Raw genomic sequence first — 17,789 nt, 5'->3', positions numbered from 1 at the left:
TTACCTAGCCTTGATGTCAAAATCAAATTGTAAATACTCTCCCAAATTCCGATTTTGCATCTGTCTCCCTGTCAATGTCCTGCGTCTAAAAGGTCCAGGACTGGAAAGCCCCCTTAATTGGCAAGAAAAGATCAAAACCAAGGAAATGAATTTGGAAGACCAGAATTAGGAGCAAGGAACCAAATCAGGGAAAGAGATAAATGGGATGGAATGATTACGGAGAGGGAAGGAGAAAAGTCCATTTTTTGATTTTCAAACTTGGGCACTTTCTGAAGTTCCAAGAGCTCTCCCTCATCTATTCCTGCTTCCCAGTTCAGATTGGCCTCCAGTCGACATTGGGTTTGTGGCAGACAAAGGGCTGCATCTCCTCTTCCCTTCTCACACTCCCTCTGACTACACACAAATGAATAAAGAACGCAGGCCAAATATGGGTCACTCTTATCCTGCCATTATTCTCAGTTAAGCCTAAATTGGCTTCCAGTGAAGTCTGGTAGTGACAGACACTTCACACTTTCTGTGGCCACAGGAAATGGCTTCCTAAGGGTTGAGGAGGAATCATTTTCTCTAGGAAATCACGGAGCTATTGTGCTATTTTCTCTGAGAGTAGGTCAGATTAGCCAGAGAGAGTCCATGGGGATTGCTGGGGGCAAGGATTACAGTGGGCAGGCTGAGGCCTAAAAACCAGCTCTTTTAGACTAATATTTTGCTTCATGAACCTGTGATGCTTTTTCATTAGCAATTAAATAAGATGGCAATTCAGTTATGTATGTATATAACATTTGCCACTTCAAACTCATCTTAGGAATGGACAGGGACAAGGACTGTATCTGAATTAAAAGGGTGTGAGGAATGGGGAACTAAAGTGATGGAGGACAGCTTTCCCAAAGTCTCACCTAGCAGGCATCAATCCACCAAGTGAGATTCCTGGCTTTGCCTCCTACTCAGCTCAACTTCACTCCTAAGAAGCCAAGAGTTACTGGGGACAAAGGGAGAGAAGAACACAGAAACTAGAATGGGAAACATGGTTCTACAACCCCACTAAGTAAGGATACCAAGCAGAATCCTCTCCCCAAAGCAGATGTCTGTCTGCTCTCACAATGACCCCAATATATCCTCATACTCAGCCTCTGAGGGCCTGACTCACAAGCAGAAGGAGAGCTTCTTCAGCAGGCTGTAGAAACCAGATCCTAAGCTGAAAAAATGGGAAAGCACCGAGTTGTGACTTGGTCAAATGGTGAATCCAGGCACAGGCAAACCATAATATGCCAGGAGAGCTGGCTTGGTAATGGGTGGGCGGGCACACCCCCAGCAGCATCTGTCACTCCACATGCTCAAGACTTAGAGATCCCTCCAAGGAGGTCTAAAGCACTCCCGGGGGGCTAATTAGCCACAGGATTCTAGCTGGAGAGGGGGAAACAGGCCTTTTACGGCAGTTATCACCAGGAAGTTTCAAAGTGAGGAATAAGGTCTGGTGCTAGTTGGGGGATGGCTAGAGGTGATGCAGCTGAGTCCCTGAAAATGACATGAGAATGAGAAACTGGGGATGAAAATAAAAGCTTCTACTTGTTCTGTCTTAAGACTGTATTTAGGGATTAGGGTCAGTTTTGAAATAGCCCCTGGTAACGGGGTCTCAAGCAATGGAGCCATAACCTGACCCATGAGCCTTTTTTTTTCTCTTACCAAACTGGCTTCCTACTTTAGGGAAGGAGTCACCACCCAATATGGCAAATGTACATTAAAAAACCCAAATTTTCCAGGAAAACATGACAGGATGATGCTGACGGAGGAGAGGGGAGGCCTGTTGAGTGTTGGAGGATGCATCACTCTCTGGCAAAGGGAACCCAGACCCCTCTCCTGCTTGCTTAGAGTCTCTTTTTGATGAGTTTCTCCAATTTTCGGATGCGGGATGATTCTTGTTCAGGTGTTGGCGCTGTCAGGGACGTGGAGCCAGACCCCTCTGATGCAGATGGTGGGGTGGGGAGCCGCTGGCGGAAGAGCTCCAGCATGCTGCTCTGCTCGCTTCTCTTAAGGCCCTGGGGAGAGAAAAAAACCTGGGATGTTGCAGTCCCCACACGGCCGAGAGAGGAGCACATGCCAACTGTGCCGGTCTCAGCACCTCCTTCAGATCGAAGCACACCCCAAAGGCCACCTCAGAATCCTAGCCTGCCCCAACCTCTCATTTTACAAAGAAGGAAGCTAAGCTGAGGTGAGAGGGGTGAAAGGTTGTACCACAGGTCATGAGGCTAATAACAGAGCTGGGATTTGGGCCCGAGGACCATGATTCCTTCTACCATCTTTCCACTAGCTCATGCAACCAAACCCATGGCACAAGCAAGGGACAGGGAGGAAAAGGAAGGGGAAGAGGAAGGGGAAGAGGAAGAAGAAGAGAAGGCGAGAGTGGCAGCCCTCAGAGGGGCTGAGAGGGCTCTGGCTCTGACCTTCATGTCCAGTATCTTCTGGAAGGTTTCTGTGTTACAGTCTGTAAGGAGTTTGATGAGGTTGTCCACAAACACCACCAAGGGCTCGTGAGGGGCCATCACCACCTAGGAGGGGGAGACAAGAAACCAACAAGCTGAGAGGCTGAGAACGGTCATTCTCCGCCCCGAGGCCTGGCTGCCCAGAACCACCACGAGTCACAACCACAGCCGGATGCCTTCTGTGCCTGAGACACGAGTCCTAAAGGCCACGACCTGACATTTATCTTAGAGCCTCTGCTTCTGCTCTCCGGCACATCACCAATCCTGAAAAGAAAAGGGGCCCACAAAACGGTCAGACCAAGGTTTAATGATTTTCTTTTACCTTCGTGTAAATGGAAGGAGAGTTTTCATGTTTTCTTGTTTTTTGAAACAAAGAACACAAATTTTAACTTAATTATTACAGATTAACTAGAAGAAATTGTTCTTTTAATTTAAGAAAACAAAACAAAACCAAACAAAGAAGCAGCAAATGACTGATGCTCACTGCCCCCTCCAGGTATGCCCATGTGGCCCACGAAGCTTCCACCATGGGCCTGGCCAAGGCCTTCCATGGCGCTGTCTCTATCTATGCCAGTCATGCTTCACGTGCCATCCCCCAAGTCACCACACTCATGACATCCCTCCTCCCATCTCCAGTTCTGACCATAACTGAATCAATACTGCCACGGCTGCAGTACTGTATATACCCTGGACTCTATGACTCTGTGGCTCAACTCATCTGCACCCCAACTTTCCAACCTAAGGTCCCTTCCTTAGCCACCACTTGTCTCAGCTCCCATTAGAACAGAAGCTTCTGAAGCTGGTTTCAATGTTTTCTTCTCAAGATTTAGCATGGAGCTTGGCCCACATCAGGCACTTGATAAATGCTCATTTCATCAATTTTTGTAAATCTGCACAGCCCCCACCCCCAAAGAGATAAAATGAAGCAAATAAGAGCTACATAAAACACTCACAGATGTGAAATCTGTCAGCTGACGTCCCTGGATCCTGGAACATTCTTTAGGCCTTCCAACATATATTCTTTGGCAAAGAAGTGTTGAGCTGGCAAGGAGTTAGGGCAGTCTCTGTCCTCCAGTGTTTACAGATTATCAGTGACACCCAATTTTTTTCATTTTGTTTCAGAATACTGAATGGGACTTTCTCTATCAGTGACTTTGTCTCCCAAATTATGTTCTTCTATGGTACAGCAGCTAAGGGGGTGCCTAGGGCAGTGGTGTCCAACTTAAATAGAAAGGGATACCTCTGGGTGTATGTTGACTTAGAAAATCACAAATTAACATTATCTATTTTGTACTTTTAAATTGTTTTATTAGATATTTCCCAATTACAATTTAATCTGACTGTGAGTTTGGCACCTCTTGCGTAGGGGTCCAGTCTGAGATTACAAACTTTCTGGGACTGAACAAAGTCACCTGCTGCCCAGCCCAATCAGACTTGGTCTTTGCTTCCTCATTGCCTCTTTACATGACCTTGGAGGATCACAGGATTGAGTGTGAGAGAAAGGACTTGAGAGATCATCTGCTCCAACTCCCTTATTTCACAGGAGAATAAACCAAGACCCAGAGCTGATCTGCCCAACGTCATGAAGAAAAGGAGCAGTCAGGACTCAGGCTCAGGCCAGAGAAGCAGCACTTTTCTCCAACATGGTGGAAAGTTCTCAGAAGGAGCCACTTTGGGAGAAGAGGGAAGGAGTAAAGAGGAAGAGCAAGTGTCCCAGAAGCCCGAAGCTGACAAAGGGCTCCTGCCGAAGGGCACTGGTTACAGGAATGTTGGGGGGTGTTGTGGGAGGGGGGTGTAGCTATCACAACCAATGACCACTTCTTCTTCAACTCTTTCCTCTCCTCTAATCACACCCTGGTTGTCCCAACAAGTGGCAAACGGAGAAGGCTCCAGTCTCATGCCCTTTCTCTGTGTGGCTCAATGCCATTCTCCTAAGAAGCAAGAGTTTGCTTCAAAAGAATTTTAAAATCTTGTCACCTAAGCTATTCATGGCCAGCTTCTGTTACTACGTTTCTTCCACAATCCTCAGGTGTAGGTGGCAGGGCAGCACTGTGAAGCAGCAGGTAACAGCTTGCTGGGTCTGTAATTCCTGTTATAAACTAAACAGGTCACTGATTTTCCCACCAATGACCTCATCAAGACATGCTATTCATGTTGGGGGCCCCACAGACCTCTCAGCACAGGCTGCCTCATTACACCAGGCCCCAAGGCAAAGATTATGTGATCAAAGAGGCCTAACAGAAAATGAGGGTGGGAGGAACAAGCCATTACCTTCAGGATCATCTCAGCCCGGGTCATGCCCTTCACGACAATTTTGGTGTAGCTGGCAGGCGCTTTCCTCACCACCTGGGAGCCAATGGAGGGCAGATCCAGGAGGACCATCTTCAGAGAATGCGTATCTAGCAGCAGCTGCAAGAGAAAGAGAGGAGCTGGTCAGATCAGTACCCAGGCCACTGCTTTTGGCTACAGAGCTGCCCACTTTAGTCGAAGTCAGTGTCCAATGGAAACCTTCACGGACCAGGAGGAGCAGCACTGTTCTGCTGGGAGCTTTTTTCATGATATGTCCTTACCTCACCTGGGCTGTTTACAGGCCAAGGCCTACTGGAGATCAGCATGGCAGCTTGGACCCGCTGAGCCCACTCTGCACCTCCCAGGAGCTCACCACAATGCTGAACACTCACCTGGCATTGCCCACGGCAGCTCAGAACTCCTGAGCCCTAGAGATCTGCCAGGCCCAATCACCAGCAGCAGGGATTTACAGGCAAGCACTGCCATGCCTGGCTCTTGGCAACCCTGGGGGAGCAGTGGGCTGGCTCAGAGCCAGGACCCGGGCCCTGTCACTTCCTTACATGACCTGTGTGATTCTGAATACCTTACCACCCACCACCCTACTTGGTCCTCCAAGACTAGAGGCTGGTCCACATCAGAGAAGGGCATTTCCTCACCTGGGAGCCCCTGTGTCTTTGAGATACCAAGCCCAGTTCCTGCCCCTGGGTTCTACCAGCCACTTTTCCTTTTTCTGTTTCTTTCTGGGTCTCAACTGCAGAGAGGGGGCAGCTGGAGTAAAACGCGAGGTTCAGAAGGTTCTTTCTGAGGCCAGCATATACAGACACAGATCAGGGGAGTGGTTGTGCCAAGCACAGGGAACTCCCACTGCCTGGGCCTCCCCATGTCCCTGAGGTCCTTCTCCTCACCCTCTGGTCTCTCTCAAGGGCCTGAATTCATCTCTCTGAAGCCTTTCCTGACTCCCCCCAATCCCCAGCTACTAGTGCCTTCCCCCCACTTCCTCATGACTAGGCTTCCAGAGTCCTGCTACACACAGTAACACTACCTGCCTCCTGGCCCTGCTTCCAGACATCTCAAGATTGAACAACACCTTCGAAGGGGTTCCCCCACCACTGATTCTCAGCCTAGACTCATCCCCAAAGGAAGCATGCTCCAGCAACCTTAGGTCACCCCCATCTTTGTCCACTTCAACTCTACACCACTAACACCTCCTCCTGGCCCATTTCCCTTTCCCTTGGAGCCTCAGGGAGCCTCCTCTCACCTAGCTTCCACCTTGAACCCTCGTTAAGCCTTGGTTCCCCCAGGTGACCCTGCATCTCTGGCCTTCTCTTCACTACTGGCTGCATCCTCCATATACTCCTGACTCACCAATCCCAGGCAGGGAGTCACAAAGACTCCCTGCCATTCGCTGTCACTTCCAGACTCTTTACTGACATCATTCATCAATGTCTCCTCCTTGGAGGTTCGCCGTATCCACTTTTTCACCCAGTCCAGAGTCTACTGGTCATTTCATACTGACTAGGACCTCTCCTTTCTTGGTGAGTTCAGTGCCTGGCTCAGTCTCATTGCCCACTCCAACCAATGCCATGCCCTCTACTCCCCAGCCTGCACATCTCCCATGACTCATGCCTCCACTCCACTTCAGTTATACACAGAGGGGTGGTCCTAGTCCATCGCCCTCACTTGCCACACTTCCATATTCAATGACTCTGAAATTCCATTACCTATTTCCAGTCTTTTACCATGCCAGCGCTCCCCCACCACCTCAAAATTGATTTCTTATCCTCACCATGACTTCCAATTCCTCGAGCCCTCAGTGGCCTCCCTGCCCATCACTCCTGTACTGGCCGTGTGCTCCTCTCCGCCCGATGTATGATGAACTACCCTCTACTTTTCCTTCACTTTTCTCTCTTTCCTATCATGGAGGTGACAACCTTTGTCCACTCACTCCCATTCCCCCTACCTATATCCAATAAGCTGCCAAATCTTATCATTTCTGACTCCGTAACTTACAACCCCATTTATCCCTTTACATGCCCACCAGGCTAGTTCAGACACACTACCTCATCCAGATTATCACAATCCCTTAACTAGTCTCAAATCTCTCCCCACCCAGTCCACTCTCTCCAAGGCTGCCAAAATGGTTTTAAAAAGTACATTTCTCATCATGTTATTCTCCCTGCTCAATAAACTCAATGGTTCCTCACTGCATGAGCTCTTCAGAACCTGACTTCTTCCAAGTTCCTCCTTTCTACATATTCTACAGTCCTGTCATACTAAGGCACTTGCAGTTACTCACAGATGATATTCCATTTTCCATCACCATACGTTTGCACAGGCTGTTCCCCATGCCTGTACTATGTGCACTCCCTTCTCTCCTCTGTCTCTTAGAATCCTCAGCTTCCTTCAAGACTCAGTTCAAGCTCCACCTTTTACAGGTCTCTCCCTCTTAGGCTACTTTGTAGGCACCTTGTCCACATCAGTTCTAATCTATGGTGACTGGTTTTACTTTTGGCTTTTTATCCCCAGAGACAAGCAAAGTACTGGGCTCACGCTAGGTATTTCATCAGTATTTGCTGAATTACAAACGTGGGCATGAGACTCCTGCAGATATATCTGTTAAGCTCCATGCATCTTTGTAAAGTGTCCACAAGGACAGTGAAGATGCTAAAGGGTGAATTACTAAGACATTTTCAATGCTAGGCAATAACAGAACATAGACAGGGAAACATAAAAGAACCCCACTCTTCCTTTCCTGTGTAGGCTGAAGTTTTATAGTGAATCCTGAGTTCAGGCTCCATCAGCTTCTTGGCAAAGCATGGCCAGCTGAGATTACGCTAAGCTGCAGCTTTGAATTTCATAGCTTTTTTTATGGCTTGGGTTACAATCTCCCCGAACACAGAGTGGATCTGTTTTGGCCTTTGTGAATCTCCTGTCTCAGGTCCACTGCCCAAGTACAGGCTGCTCAAGCTACACCACCCACCCTCTTGAGTGTCCAAGGCTGGGTATTGTCTAGCAAAGATACAGTGAGTCCTGATTCAAAAAGGGGCAAAAGGAAGCAGTGCCCTACCTCTTCTCACTCATTTCTCTTGATTCCACCCCCTAATACTTGGCCTTCCCAGCACCAACATAGCTACGCCTACAATCTGAGAAAGACAGGATTTAAGCAGAGCTTTCTCATTTATTAGTGAAAGTACAACTGGCTATCCATGTACTTAATTAAATTGACATCCCACTCACCCACACACCCCATACCCACCATGATGGCTTTACCCTGGTGAGAAATTATTCAAATGATCTTTTTGAGGTAGGTGCAGGAAGAAGGAAGAGAGGAGAAAGACAGAAAGGAAGAGAGAGAGACAGGAGAGCAAGGACAAAGGGAGAGGAGGGAAGTGAAAAAAGGGGTTGAAAGGAAGGAGAGAGAGAAAGAGAAAATAAAGGAAGGAGAAAAAAAGAGAAAAGGGACAGGAGGAGGAAGGAAGGCAAACCTGAGAAAAACAGATGAGGTATTGGATTGATACAATAAAACAAAAAGATTGCGGCTATCAGACATTAAATCCTTTAACAGCTTGCAATGACTTGGCAAAGCGGCAGACACATGAAAAACATTATTTTGGTGTGAATCTACTTTACATTTCCAGTGGCCTCAGCAAGTCTGGAGTTGGAAACATCAGATCAGAGTGTGATCCGCTGAAGAGGACAGGAATCCAGAAATCACCCAGCATCATATCTGACTGCACTCAACACTCAGTGAACAGCTTCCACAGCCTCGAATCCCCAGATTCATATGCTAATGAAACTGGAGACAACATGCTGGGGGACTATTCTGCTATTTCCAATGGAAAGAATTAGTTCTCTGTGCTGAATATGCAAGTCAGGGATTTGAGAACACTGGTGGAAATCTTCAAGTCAGTGACATTCAGTCAATGGCTGATTCCATGGAACCTCCCAGGACACTTGCTGGAATCATGTTTTAACTTCAATGATCACTGACTAGCTTGCCACCCTCTGGGACACTAATAGGCATGGATAAGACAGACTTCTGGGGAAATATTAGATCCCAGCTATGAAAATACACGCATGAGATAATTCACAAAGAAAATTCGAAGAGCCACTAGCCATGCTTATTGCTTCAGGATAATCTGATGGGAGGAAAGCTGGGGCTGGGTAAAGGTCCATCCTTCCAATACAACCATTTTGCGCTTCTACCTGGAGTTACATTACAAGGGGGGACCAGGACAAATTCACAGCATATTCTAAAGAAGCGGAATCAATAAGCGAGATGACAAGAGCACTAAGTCTCTCAGGACTGAGGAGACACAAAGGACAAGTTGTGGGATGCTTCTTGGAAGAGAGAACGGAATTTCTTAGCACTGGAAAAAAATAACTTCTTGTCCCAGTTCTCCATAAAAGAAGCTTACTACTGTCACCATGGGGATGTAGCAACATTGCCCCTAGGATGTTTCAATTGGACAAGTATGGATAAAGAACCTATCAGATGCAAGGTGTTATGTGCTAGGTGATAGGGCACAGAGATAAACACAAAACAGCCCAGCCCCCAAAGAGCCTCCAATCCACAAGGAGGGAGGAAAGGGGAGGCCAATGCAGTAACATCATTAGCCCCTTAGAAGCAGCCTACATCATAACACTGTCCACCTCTGCTGCTGTTATCTGGTTGATTAGCCAGGAACAAATCCTGTCATGATTTCCCACCCCAACCTGTATTTTTGAAGAAACAATGTCAGGTGGAAGATGCCAACACAGGAGCATATTTCTAAGGTTATTTTATGCAATTATATTTCTACAAGGGATGAAAATGGTCCTTGTCCTTTAGGAAACTACCCGCAGCCACCTCTGCCCCCCACTCTCACTTTGGGAAGATTATTTTTCAAGGAGGCCTTTTAATAAAGGATCCTTGAACTTCTTGCTCTGCTTTTAATTGGAGGCAGCCAGCTGGCACTCCACGCCAAGAATCCTTGTTACCCTCGCGATCACTGGCCCGGACTCATGGCAGGCACCCAGGTGAGGCTGCCCAATGGTTTGGGAGCACATCATGAGCCAGTGTTTGTCTCACCTGTTCGGCTCCCACCATGCTAATTGGCTTGCACTTGAAGAGATGGTTGATGAACTTGGGAATGAAGGAGCTGTGAAAAGAGGTCAACACATCACCAAGTGTCTCTTCAGGTTAGAGAACCACCCACTCTCAGCCTCATTCCTCAGACCCACAGGAGGGAGAATAAACAGATCAGCTGGATGAGAATCGTACACACAACTGTTACTACATAAAAACTGAAAACAAAACCAAAGGCCAGGGAACCTCAGGTAGACCTGGACAGACACACAGAAGGAACATGATTTTTGTTTGTCGTCTGCTAATACGCTCGGTTTTTCTTTGTGAAACGCTGCGAGTTTTATGTAAGATTTTATATATTTATTTTATACACTGATTTGCCTGGTGCTGAAGGTCAAGAAGATCTTGGTTCAAATCCACCCCTGAGGCTTGCTTTGTGACCCTGGCTTGGTGATGTCACCTTGAATACTTAATTTACACTGGAGAGGAACACCCACACGGCTAACATCACAGGTACTTTGCTCACATTCAATTACTTGCTGTTGGGGTTTATTGGGTTATATGTTTGGATAGTTATTAAATTTATATTTTAAAATTGAATTCAATTAAACATTTATTAAGTGGTTCTCCTATATGAGGCACTATGCCAGTGCTTGGGATATAAAGAAAAAGGAAAGGCCCTGCCCTCAAAGAGGGCATTCTATCAGGGGCTAGGGCAAGAGAGAAGCAAGTGAAAAATGGTCTGGACCAGAGGAATCTCGAAGGGGAGAAGGTCTAAGTAACAGAAGAGGAGTCCAGGAGAGAGTCCCAGGACAGTGGGCTGAGTTCTGGCTAGAGGAAGTTGATGCATAAATGCTAAAAGAAGCGCCCATGAGATCAGTTCAGAGTCTAAAGTGAGAACCCAGAAAGGCCTCCCCCTCTCTGGTCTGATCACGCTGCATATAGGGGACATATTTCCAATAGCCAAAGCTGTGCTTTCCCATTCCTCCAGGCTACAGCAGCATTTAGCTGCGCCCAGCGGATGGTACTAAAGGGAAGGGAGGGGAGGAGAAGGAAGGCACTAAAGGGAGTAAGAACACTGGCCACTAGAGTTAAAATTCTAATTGATGCTTGTTCCCCGTAGGATCCTGGGTAGGTCAATTAAACGCAATGAGTCTCAGTTTCCTTCTCCTTAAAATAAAGGATGAGACTAGATGGATCCAGAGCTTTGGTCCTATGGTCTGAATGTTGCTAGAGAAGAACAGAAAGAAGAAAGCCGAGGATGGAGGAGTGACCTCTCCCCTTCTGCCTGGCATCAGAAGGAAGACAGAACACATGGCTCCATCTCAGGACAGCCACCGTTTCCGCTTTGTAAGGGGTGAGAGGTCATGCCTTTCTGAGTTCTTCCTTTAGACCAGACCTTCCTGAGAGGCAGGAGCTTTTATGTTCCACCTCCTCAGTGGGGGCTTCATGGGACATTTAAAGGGATGTGGCACCCCCAGGACATGAAGGCTCGTGCTGGGACCAGCTGAGAAAATGGATTTCTGAGTTCTCTTTATGTTTGCTAAGGCAAGCAAGCCCCTGTGCAATCCCCGTAGGAGGTTTGAAGCATAATAAATTTTCACTGAGACAGAATTTCTAACAGTGATTATGGGGAGCGTCAGGATATGATTTATCAGGTGGTGCTCTTAATGCAAACTAATGAGTACCCAGAGAGAGAAAAGGGAATGTTGGCTCTTAGTTCATTTGCCACAGTGCAAACATTAACGCCCCACTGGAGATCCCACCATCTCCTTTTCCTGACAAACTACAACTGAAGTTGACTGTAAAACCCAACCCATACTTGCCATTCCTTAAAGATTTATTGTAGAGAAAAGCAGGGGAAAAATAACCTCAAAACTTTAACTGACTACAAAGTTGGAGTGATTTTGGGGAGACAATCTGCAGGCAGGGTGCAGGTGCGTGACCCATCATGGAAGCACAATGTGAACATGGCAGTGTCAGTCAGCTCTGGTGGATCCTCCTGGAACCTGTCCCTGGCTCCTTCTGCCAGAGCCCTCAAAGGCCTCCTTAGAGCCACCCCACTCTCCGACAGGAGCTTGTCACTTCTGTGCCACAAAATCCTCCAGCATTCTGGGGATGCGTGTGGATCAGACCCCTTCTCACAAGAATGTTTATCTTCACTCACCACTGAAGGAAATGCTAAATTTCAGCTGGAGGTTAGTGAAAATAAATGCAATCTTTTTTCCCACCCAAGTTCATACCCCCCTGAAATGTATCCACAGACCCAGAGAGGGAAGCCCAGGTTAAGAAGGCCTGTTTTATGTACTGGAACTGGCACATTCTCAGGGGAAGCCAGAAGCCTGGAAGACCAGGCTGGAGTCAGGCAGCAAGCATCTATTACTTCAAGGGGCCAACATTCCTGTGTTCAAACTCATGCTTGGAGAAAGCTGTGCACAAGCTCCTGGAGCTCCAGGGGCCTGTCCACAGGTACTCACCCTGGGCTTTTCCCCACTGCAACTGCCTTTACCCATTTAAGAGACACACATATTACTAGCTATTTGTGTTTGATTTTGTACCATGTGCTGGAGCTGGGCATCTCTATTAGGTGCAATAAATGTCTTAAGTCCTAAGCTGGAAGGGACCCTCAGAGACCACCTCATTTTACAGGCGAGGAAACTGAGGGGCAGGGAGGTAAAGGGACTGTTTTTGCCTTTCCTTGTATCCCCAGCTGTTAGCATGGTGCTTAGCACACAATAGGTGCTTGTGATAAACACTGGCTGGATGAGTGATTGAGCTCATATCATATCATATCCTATGATTTTGAGCTCTTCCACTATACCATACTGCCTGGGAATCAAGGATGCATTCAGTCTATCAATAACATTTTTAAGAGCTCCAAATATATGGGAGGCACCGTGTGTGTGTGTGTGTGTGTGTATGTGTGCATGTGTGTGTGCGTGTGTGTCCTGGATGCTTTGGGCAGCAGCCTGGCAAAGCCCAGGGGCATCATCTCAGAATAGTGTTGGTAAATGCATAAATCCAATAAACAGGATAGCAAAGAAAACCAGACCACCAAGGCTGGGGAGAATAAAGGGGTCACTTTTTTCCAGTTCAAGTTCATTGACTCCTTGAAATTGATCCACAGACTGGTCCACGGACTCTGTGTTAACACCTGAGAGAGAATCTAAGGTTCCTGTTCTTGAAGAGTTTCTAATATAGTTGAGGAGATAAAATGCCACAAAAAATAACTAAAGAGAGTACTTGACAAAGCATACCAGCTCAGACAAAACCTCAGATAGTAACGGCAGCAGCATTTACATGGCACGTGAAGGTTTGCAAAACATTTTACAAACATTATCTTATTTGATCCTCACAACAAAGCTGGGAGGCAGGTGATATCAGGATCCTCATTTTTATAGCTGAGGAAACTGAGGCATAGAGAAGGTAAGTCACTTGCCTAGGGTCACAGAGCTACTATATATTTTCAAATCTGAACTCAAGTCTTCCTGACTCCAGGGCTGGTGCTCTCTCCTCTGCCACCTTGCTTCTGCGGATTCCCAAATCACTTTCATTTGGCTCTGTGATATTCTCTGCTTTTTAAAAGTCTTATTGACTCTACTGATGCTCTGAAATAAGTCTGTCTTCCTGGAGAGTGCCTGTGGGGAGGGGAGATGAAAATTGGGAATAACATGCTAGAGGACAGGTCTGGCTTAACAAGAAGGCCAGGAATGCTCTATGACACACTGAGTCACAATCAGACAATAGAAAACGCTCCACTTTTTTTCTTAAGGAAAGGTAAAATGGTAAAAAGAAAATGGCTTAAGAAAATGATAAAAAGAAAAATCCCAGACTTACTTCGCAAATTTGATGCAGAACTGAGTGAAGTACTTGCGTGTGGAGGCCAGGTTGTCTCGGATGATGGGGACATTCTGCTTTATGTGGAGAATCACAGAGGTAACGTATGGACTCTGGTCACCAACATGCTCCACATTTTGCCACTGCATCTGGAAAAGGGAGCACAGAGAATGTAAGCCCTTGAGCCAGGCAGCAGGCAGGATGCAGGGGGGCAGGTCATTTAGAAGATGGAGGAGGAGAAAGAGAAGGAGTCTGGAGCCTTGGAAATTTCACCTGGTTGCTAAAGGCACTGCCTGGCTTGCTGGGAGCGGGGGAGAGGGGTGTCAAGGCACGACATGAGAGCACGTGCTGTTCTTAGCCCAGACATCCATGAACAAAGCCCATGCCTTTTCTCATCTTGTTACTCATACTTGGAACAATATCTTCATCTTCCACAAAACTGCATCCACTTAGGGAATTTAAATGTTGTTTTTTGGGGCAGATCCAACTAGGAATCCCATCTGTCTGTCAGCTATCCCAGCCCTTCTCATGGGAATTACGTCAATTCATCATATGAATTTTCTGAAACTTGAAGTTATAGAGAAACAAGTCTCTGAAAGGATCCTCTGTGTGGAAGAGGACCCTAGCTATGTCATTACTCTGCCTTTGGGTGTCTGAGGACCACTAGCAGACACTCCACTTAGTACACATGCAAAAACACCTTGTACACTCAGCAGAGACTGAACAGAACCATAACGTATTAAGCACAAGTCTTGACCCAAATGATATAAGTAGTATTTCCAGGCTTCTGTGGTCAAAGCCAAAGCCTGAGTGTTGTTCTAAAAGAAAACAAATCCAGGGGAATTATTATTCCTGAATATCCAAACCATCAATGCTCTGCTATCGATTATCTGTAAGGCTGGACAGAACCTGTGATGCAAATAATCCAAAATAATAGATAACTGAAAAATATGACTTTCTATGATTCCCAGCTAACCCTAGTTATATGTTTTACTTTAGTGGATATGCAAATAATTTGTACCACTTAAATGTACATGGATTGGACAACAGGGAGATGCAAGTCTGGTGCCTCGCCGGGAGACAGGGAGAAGTCACCTAAGATCAAAATCTGGAGGATGGGTCACATGCAGGTTACTAAGAAATGACCATAATATGATAGATTAATAACAAAATCCTATACATCTATCAAAGTCCAACTCAACTGACAGCTCCAGCCAATCTACCAATCAATCAATATTTATTGAAAGCAAACTATATGCCAGGCACTGTGCCAAATGCTGAGGATTCAGAAAGGGGCAAAAGACAGTGCCTGGCCTCAAGGTACTTAAACTCTAACCAGGGAAACAGCATGCACACAAACACAGACAAAGCAAGCTATTCAGGAACAGTAAGAAATAACCAAGAGGGGTTAGGGAAGACTCCCAGGAAAAGAAGGAAGTCAGGGAGGTCAAGAGAGTTCCAGGCATGGGGGATAGGCAGAAAAAAAGCCAGAACCAAAAGATGGAGGGTCGTGTCCATGAAACAGAAAGAAGGCCAGTGTGACTGCATCGGAGAACGCATGGTGGGAGGTAAGGGGTAAGAAGAATGGAAAGGTGGAGGGGGCAGGTTATGAAAGGCTTTGAACATCAAACAAAGCATTTTGTATTTGGTCTAGGAGGTGACAGGGAACCACAGAAGTTTGTTAAGTAGAGGGGCAGCATGATTACATTTTCACTTTGGGAGAATCACTCCAGTGGCTAATTGGAGACTGGATTGGAGTGGGGAAAGACGAGGAAGCAGACCCACCATTGGGTACTGAAATGATCCAAGTGTGAGGTGACAAGGGTCTGTGCTATGATGTGGTGACAGAGGAGAGAAGTGGGCATGTCTGAGAGATGGTGCAAAGGGGAAATGGGCAGGTCTTGGGAACAGCTTGGATATGGGAGGTAAGAGATATCAGGGAGTCCAGGATGACTCTTATGCTGTACGTCTAAGGAAATGGAAGAAAGATTTAGAGGAAGAGATGAGTTCCATCTTGGATACAATGAATTTAAGATGTTTATGGACATCCCATTTGAGACATCTAAAAGGCAAATGGAGGTCAGCAGAGAGATTCGGGCAGGGTACATGGATCTGAGACTCATCAGAGTATGGTGATTAAAGAGAGATGGTAATTAAATCCCTGGGAGCAGATGAGATCACCAAGCAAAGTGGTACAGAAGGAGAACAGAAGAGGGCCAAGACAGAACCTGAAGGGACCCCGAGGGTTAGAGAGAGTGACAGGACGTGGTCAGAGAAGGGAGGACAAGAACCAGTGATATCCCAAAAAACTAGAGAAGAGAGTGTCAGGAGGGGGAGAATGATTAGCAGTGTCAAAGGCTGCACAGAGGTCAAAGGGGATGAGGACTGAGAGAAGGCCTTTGGAGGAGCACTGGTAACTTTGGAGGGAGCAGGAAACCTTCAGTTCTTGCTTATCTGTAATATTTCAGTGGAATGATAAGGTTGGAAACTGGATTTTAAGGGGTTAAGAAGAGAACAGGAGAGATAGTAAGGACATCTATTGGAAACCATCTTTTTTGAGGAATTTAACCATAAAGGGCAGAAGAGATATAGGATGATAGTAAAGAGGGAAGGATCAAGTGAGGTTTTTTCAGGATAGGAAAGACATGGGCATGTTTGTGGGCAGCAGGAAATGAGCCAGGAGAGAGAAAGACGTTGAAAGTAAGTGAAAGAGTGAGGATGACAGAGGGGGCACTCTGTTGGAGGAGACAGGATGGAATGGGATCATTTGAACAAGTAGAGGTGTGGCCTTGGCAAAGAGCAAGGTCACTTCATCATGGGAGAGAGCAGTGGGGGAAGTCATCTCTCTCTCTCATCTGGCCTCATAGTTACCAATCCTACTCTTAGGCACTTTTCCCAGGTGAACTTGCTAATTAGTCTACAGGCTCTATAATGGTGACTAGATTACCAATTTGTGGAGAGCCAAGGCAGTATCTCTTCTGGGGTTAATGCAAATTTGCACAGGCTGTAATTAGTAGTTTGTACAATTGGTTAAAATCTGCTGAATGAATGCAATCTAGAAAGAAAAGTCCAAAATTATCCAAGGCCTTTCTCACCCTGTGTGGTGGCTTTTCCTGACCAGGACTGTAGTATCCACCTCTAATTCACTTCTGTTTTGGAGCCTGGATCTCCCCTTTTTGCCCAGGCTGTAAGCACAGTGGCCACTCATGGGTCCAAGCCTGGGCTGACTGCACAGAAGTTCAGCAGAACTTTAGGCAAGTGGGTGGCCCATCAAACGGGTGTCAGGCTTAAGTGTGAACACATACTCAGCCTTCGCTCTCCAGAACCTGATGCTCCAGGGACCTAGCAGCCTCAGTCTTGCCAGCAGCAGGGACAACAGGTGTGCTAGCTACCACCAGACCATGTTCTACTTAGACTTTGCTTGGAGTTGGATGTGGGAAGTAAGGAACAGTATCTCTTCATGGTCTGCTTAAGTGTGAGTCCTTTAATAATGACAAGAATAAAAGTGATGAAAGAATTCTGCTAAGTTGGCGCCCCAAAATGATGCTGACCCTTCCTTGAAAAGAGTACCATGTGCAGAAATGGAGGTGCACAGTTCTGAGGCCTTGATGTTTCTTGGCAAGAAAACAGGTTCTTAGGGGAAGGGAGAAAAGAAAGATGTTGATGTGGATGGTTCTGGAGCTTCTACTATAGAGCTCCAGTGAGCCCATATCAGCACCTGTGCTGCTCCTCCAGGTGGAAGCTTCACACGTGTGTGAGACAGAGGACCAAATTTCCAACTGAAAAATATCTTAAGAATCATTTATTCAACCAACTCTGTCACTTGACAGAGGATAAAATGGAGGCCTAGAGGTGTAGTAGGTTGGTCCAGGTCATATGAGTTAATGGCTAGACACCACCAGACAGGCCCAGCAGGCCTGCGCTGCTCCAGAGCTGGTGCCCACTTCATGTTCTAACACTTCAGAACTTCAAAGATACATCATTTTGTCAATGTCATGCCCATCCGTGCCAACCCGAACACCTTCATCCTTCAAGACAAGGCTCTGAATGAGCTGCTGTGGCTGAAAAACAATGAACTACATGGTGCCCAATCCCTCTATACTTCACTGGGCTGGTCT

At 46.6% G+C, this 17,789-nt stretch overlaps 1 protein-coding gene across 2 annotated transcripts in view; it reads right to left on the bottom strand.

Annotated features, from left to right (window-relative positions):
* Positions 1-1,563: 1,563 nt before the first annotated feature.
* VPS53 (VPS53 subunit of GARP complex) overlaps positions 1,564-17,789 on the bottom strand; it is a 148,292-nt gene continuing 132,066 nt past the window's right edge. For both annotated transcript variants that reach the window (XM_072639900.1, XM_072639901.1), the window contains exons 18-22: positions 13,672-13,820; positions 9,838-9,907; positions 4,749-4,886; positions 2,439-2,543; positions 1,564-2,033 (exon numbers count right to left, since the gene is read on the bottom strand). In XM_072639900.1, coding sequence (XP_072496001.1) covers positions 1,863-2,033; positions 2,439-2,543; positions 4,749-4,886; positions 9,838-9,907; positions 13,672-13,820 — 633 coding nt within the window. In that variant the 3' untranslated portion in view covers positions 1,564-1,862. The remainder of the gene's footprint in view (positions 2,034-2,438; positions 2,544-4,748; positions 4,887-9,837; positions 9,908-13,671; positions 13,821-17,789) is intronic.

This window comes from Notamacropus eugenii, chromosome 2 (genome assembly GCF_028372415.1).
Source record: "Notamacropus eugenii isolate mMacEug1 chromosome 2, mMacEug1.pri_v2, whole genome shotgun sequence".
Lineage (NCBI taxonomy): Eukaryota > Metazoa > Chordata > Mammalia > Diprotodontia > Macropodidae > Notamacropus > Notamacropus eugenii.
The sequence above is the reverse complement of the archived record's forward strand: the minus strand, read 5'-3'. Positions and strand labels throughout refer to the sequence as shown.